Source organism: Homarus americanus, unplaced genomic scaffold, assembly GCF_018991925.1.
Source record: "Homarus americanus isolate GMGI-L3 unplaced genomic scaffold, GMGI_Hamer_2.0 scaffold57965, whole genome shotgun sequence".
NCBI classification, from domain to species: domain Eukaryota; kingdom Metazoa; phylum Arthropoda; class Malacostraca; order Decapoda; family Nephropidae; genus Homarus; species Homarus americanus.
In genome coordinates this window covers 2,458,677-2,464,368 of record NW_024725031.1, presented here as the reverse complement: position 1 = coordinate 2,464,368, position 5,692 = coordinate 2,458,677, and the positions used below count along the sequence as shown (strand labels likewise).

The 5,692-nt window shown below is 43.9% G+C and overlaps 1 protein-coding gene across 1 annotated transcript; it reads left to right on the top strand.

Moving 5' to 3' along the window:
- Positions 1-1,419: 1,419 nt before the first annotated feature.
- Positions 1,420-4,777, top strand: LOC121864693. The gene is made up of 2 exons (XM_042363851.1): positions 1,420-1,524; positions 3,729-4,777. Exon 2 carries the CDS (start codon positions 4,118-4,120, stop codon positions 4,775-4,777), a length of 660 nt encoding a protein of 219 aa, XP_042219785.1. The 5' UTR covers positions 1,420-1,524; positions 3,729-4,117.
- The last annotated feature ends 915 nt before the right edge of the window (positions 4,778-5,692 follow it).

The window sequence follows — 5,692 nt, the reverse complement described above, 5'->3', positions numbered from 1 at the left end:
GTCCTTTTTTAGTTGGTTTGTGAAGTCCGCTAGTGTCGCGTTTCACACTTGTTAGAGAGAGAGAGAGAGAGAGAGAGAGAGAGAGAGAGAGAGAGAGAGAGAGAGAGATAATTAAGGACTTTGGTCAGAAACACACACACACACACATTTCTCCCATGTTAAAGAGACAGGTATGATGTCTACCTCCACCTGTCGTTTCACCTGTCCACTCATCCGCTACACCTTACCACCTGTTCTTAATTACCATATTTTTCCTTTAATTTCTCTTCTATCTTTGTTTTTGTTTTATCTATTCTAAATTATCTCATATTTGTGTTTTTGTCTTATTTTTTTATTTGTTCTCAATTATTATATTTTCCCGTTAATTCTTCCTTTATTGTCTATTGTTTTCTTATTTTACTTCTTGGTTAGGTCAGGTCAGGTTAGGTTAGGTTAGGTTAGGTTAGGTTTGTTTGAAGCACATGGGGCCTAGTAGGACTGGGGCCCATCTGACTGACCTATACAATTATGTCAGGTTGGGTTGAGTTGGGCCAGGTTTAGGTCAGGTTAGGTTAGGTTTGTTTGAAGCACATGGGGCCTAGTAGGACTGGGGCCCATCTGACCTATACAATTATGTCGACTGAGGCGAGCATCATCACCATAACACTGAGGAACAATAAAGATCTCTTGACAAAAACAGACTTTATGGCAGGTAATTACCCTCCAACAACCATTCATCGCCGGCTCTAACTACCCGTAACTACCCATAATAATTCTTATAAAGTACCGATAGTGGTTGGCGGTGAAGTGTAAAATTATTTAAGAGTTTTATTTACTGTTTTACGTTGAGAACTGATTGTGTTTTGACGTCATTTTTATTCCGCCAATAAGCAACAAGGATAATTGACTGTGTTGTGACGTCATCCTTACACCGCCAATAAACAACAAGGATAATTGATTGTGTTGTGACGTCATCCTTACACCACCAATAAACAACAAGGATAATTGACTTGAAGTTGTGACATCATCCCTACACCGCCAATAAGCAACCAGGAGCTATGTTTTAGCTGCGTTAGTGCGGGGGGGTGTCATACGCCCGGCAGCGCATGTAGTGAGATATATTTGAATGAAACTTCCTCACAAGGGTAAACTATGTCAGTCAGTCGGTCAGGTTAAGCAGACATTGGGCTAACTAACGCAATATGAAAGATGAATGATTGGTGGAACAAAATCTCACTTAACTTAACCTAACCAAACTTAACCTAAAGCAACCAAACCAAACCAAACCTAACCAAGAAAAGCCGGTTATTGATTACGTATATTGGGAAAATGTCCGGTAAGGATCTCGGCCCATTGGGAAATCGTGCGGATGTATTTTTATCCGTGGACCAAATTACACACAGTTCAGCGGCTACAAAATAATCCTTCGCTGGCAACTCCTTCCTTAGGTCGGCTGGATGGGATCGGCTCACCCACCGTTTGTTATTGTCGTCAGCTGAGCGAGCGAAGTCACGCGGGCAACAGGTACATTACGACAGTCGCCAGGTGTGTAGTGATGTTGTCTACCCCGGGGGACAGGTGTGGGCGTGTAGTGAGGTGTGTGGGTGATGGGGAAGGTGTGTTTGTGTAGGAATGTGTGGGGGGGGGGGTGTGTAGGAATGTGGCTGTGAGGAAAGGTGTGTATGGAAGTCTGGTGATTAAAAGTGTATTGGAAGGGTGTGTTGGGATGTGTAGGTGTGGGCGTGTGGTGATGGATGATGTGAGGGTGTGTTGAGGAGTGTGAGTGTGTGGGAGGGTGTGTTGGGATGTGTAATCAAGTGTAGTGAAGGAAGGTGTGTTATGTGTGTTGGAGATGTCGTGTGGTAGAGTGTGTTGAGTTTTTATGGGTGGGAGTGTGTGGGCGTGTGATGAGGGAAGGTGTGTAGGGATGTGTGAGTGTATGTTGGGGAGTGTGAGGGTGTTTGGAAGAGTATGAGTGTGTACAGGTGTTTATGAGGGAGTATGAGAGAGTATAAGGGAAGTATGAGGTAGTGTGATGTATGAGTGTATGATTGTATAACCTGTATATTGTATGTATTTTATTATTTCCAGTTTACTGTCTTAAGTGTCTTGTGTACTATTCTTACCGAGATAATAACGTGTTTATATATATTTATATCCGTGTTGTGATATCGTGTTAAAGGTCCTAATTACCTGTTAGTTAACGTCTTATAGTGAGTGATGTAATTGTGAATTATATTTTTTTGTGTAAGGTTAGATTAGGTTAGGATATGTTTGGTTACATTAGGTTAAGTTACCATCTTCAGGACTCCATTACAGCCTCTTGTATCTATGTTACAGTTCGGTTCCATCCGCTACAGTTAATTAGACGGTTATGTAAAGTAGTTATGTATTACAGTGTGTGTGAACTGCAGCGTGATGGTCTCTCCTTGTGATTAGTTATGGTTGGGGGGTCGTACTCGAGTGCTCAAGTCGTCCTTCAGTTAGATTTTAGGTTAGATGTGTTTAGGTTAAGATGGACTGGGTTAGGTTAGGTTTGGATTGGTTGGGTTTGGTTAGGTTAGATTAGGTGTTTGTAGCTTGAGTTGGGTTTGGTTAGGTTAGGTTAAAAGAGAAAAGGAAGTATAGAAAGCACGAGTGAGAGAAAGTTCAAGAATAAATACAGGGCACATTAGAGAGAGAGAGAGAGAGAGAGAGAGGGAGAGAGAGAGAGAGAGGGAGAGAGAGAGAGAGAGAGTGTGAGAGAGAGAGAGCGAGACAGAGTGAGTACACAATAGATATTTTGACCACGTAAGATAAAGAGAGAAAGTACAAAATAAAAATGTGAAAATATAATAGTAAAGAGAAAGTAGAGAGAAGAGAAAGCTCAAAGAAAGCACAAGGTAAAAAAAACAGTCATTCATGATATTACAGGAACCTACATCGTGTGTGTGTGTGTGCGTGTGTGTGTGTGTGTTTTCAAATGGACCCCAGCTGTAACCTAACCCAACCTAACCATTAAGAGATTGAAACTAGAATAATTAGGTTAGATTAGATTAGGTAAGGTTAGGTTATGTTAGGTCAGATTAGGGTAGTTTGGGGATCAGCTGGTTCAGGGCCCCATTAGGACTCAGGATCTTAGCGGGACCCAAAAGAGATGCATAGAAACAGTGAATAAGAAGACAGATAAAAGACGGTAAATAAAAGAATAGGAGGAATCATGAGAGTGAGAGACCCAAGGAAGACGTGGCAGGAAGTAGTGAGGTAAGGGAGGATGTGAGAGAGAGAGAGAGAGAGAGAGAGAGAGAGAGAGAGAGAGAGAGAGAGGCAACAAGTGTCCTTCACCCCTGAGAGTCCCATTATTTACTCGTCATTATCCTCCGCCCCACCAGTATCATCCCCTGCTGTATTCCCTTGTTTATTATGGGCCGCCTCTTCCTCCTTCGTTGGCTGGAGTCAATTTACAGTGATACCTAGACTATTCTGTTTGTATTATTATTATTATTATTATTATTATTATTATTATTATTATTTTGTTACTATTATATAAAAGCTTTATTTCTGACCTTAAAATGTAATTATCGTCTTTACAATTACTTAAGAGTATCGTAATTGATCACTAACATTCTTCACCGCCCAGAATACTTGAGTAGCTGGTGTTGGAAGTTTCTTGGTTGGTGGTGGTGGTAGAGGGTGGTGGTGGTGGTAGAGGAGGAACGCACTATCTTTCACTCAACTAACTCACCAAATCTTCTTGACTCACTTTACAGGTTAAAAGAGCTTAATGGCGCCAACAGTTGCATACCTCTTGCGCCCTTGCTGAGCCTAAGAGCAACAAGAGGGCAGGTAACCAGGACTCATTAGATATATCGGCTTCGACCCTCCACCTGTGTCCCCCAGATGGTCAGGGTCAAGCCTAAGTCTGACCAGCTGCAACAACACCTCCCGCGGGTTGATCAAATTCGTGACGTCATGTGTTGTGTTGCAGGTGTTTGAAAATTAACAAGACCAGGAAAGAAAATAAAGTGTTTCGTTGTGTAACTTGGTGGTGTTGAAGCGCACCATCACTCGTGGCTACAGTGAACGTGGTGTGTTGAAGTGATTTTGATTTTGGGGAGAAATTTGTTGTCGTTATCGGGTGCAGTCGGTAGGCGTCAAGATGGTGTTGTTGTGGACCCAGCACGATGGGGAGCGCATCGAACCTCAGCCGACGGATGAAATTGTCCAGGAACACCGCAAGGAGGACAAGGAGAACCTCCATCACCTCGCTAATAAGCAGAATCTCAAGGGTGATGTGTCGACCTCCAAGGGTGAATCCAGCACCTCTCCTGTCCCGACCATCAGAGTGGACGACATGAGTGGTGTGACCTCGCCCTCAGAGAAGCATGTGGTCACCCTCCGTCAGGTGTCGGAGATCATGGACAGGAAGAAGAGCAGCGCCTATATCGCCTCCTCGGTGTCTCCCTCCACCTCTTCCCCCTTCTCCGCCTCTCCCTCACCTCCTCCGTCCTCCTGCGCCACCACCATCACGGACACCATAGAAGAGGAGGTGTCGGTGGAGACGATCGAGACGGCGCCGCTCGAGAGTGCCTCCCGCGTGGCCGTCAACAAGACCGCTACCCTGGGCGCAGTAGTACAGCTGGAGGAAGAGGAGGAGGAAGGAGAAGGCAAGAAGAAGAAGAGCAACAAGAGGAAGTTCTACACCCTCCCGAGGAACTGGAAGAGCAAGGCAGCAGACTTCATCCTGACCAAAGGTAGAGTGAACTTGACTGTTCCAGGTGGTGGTAAAATGGTACACGCATCTCTTAATATAGTCTAGGAACTGTCCCCAATGTTAAGGCACCTCCCCCCCCCCCTTCCATATAAAAATATCCCGTATTATTTTAGGTATTTTCCGTATTTTAGGAAAAGTCCCGTATTTCAGTGGCATTAACGTGTTTTAGGTGAGATACGGTCTTCAGGTGATGCAATGCACCTGTGTTATAAAGGAACCCCAGTCATCGTATTGAAGGGATTAAGAACTTCCATGATACAAACACATACGTAAAAGAACCTCCCGTATTTAAAGGAACATCCCGTATTTAAAAGAACATCCCGTATTTAAAAGAACATCCCGTATTTAAAGGGACCTCCCGTATTTAAAGGAACATCCCGTATTTAAAGGGACCTCCCGTATTTAAAGGGACATCCCGTATTTAAAGGGACATCCCGTATTTAAAGGGACATCCCGTATTTAAAGGAACATCCCGTATTTAAAGGAACATCCCGTATTTAAAGGGACATCCCGTATTTACAGGAACCTCCCGTATTTAAAGGGACCTCCCGTATTTAAAGGGACCTCCCGTATTTAAAAGAATATCCCGTATTTAAAGGACTCCCCAACACCACCGTCCCCAATACCTTGACGAGTGTCCTAGAAATTAAAGATTACCTGTGCCAATTAGAATTAATTTTAGGTATAGACAAAAGGGATGCTGTTAGTGTGTGTGTGTGTGTGTGTGTGTGTGTGTGTGTGTGTGTGTGTGTGGTTCCAGGAAAATCTTGGTAAATTTAGAGTGTCTTCAATGCTCTATACACCTCGTTCAAGAGTGTGTTAAAAAGCTCTCAATTCCGGGCTAAGAGTGTGTTAAAAGCTCTAAAATCCCGGTTGAGTGTGTTGGTTGCTCCCAGTTGCGATGGGGGGTTGCGTTAGAGTGCGTGGGGTGTGTGTGTGTGTGTGTGTGTGCGGTCACTG

What these genes read in the sequence shown, in the direction of transcription:
- LOC121864693 (XM_042363851.1), top strand. Translation starts at nt 4,118, where the DNA reads ATGGTGTTGTTGTGGACCCAGCACGATGGGGAGCGCATCGAACCTCAG.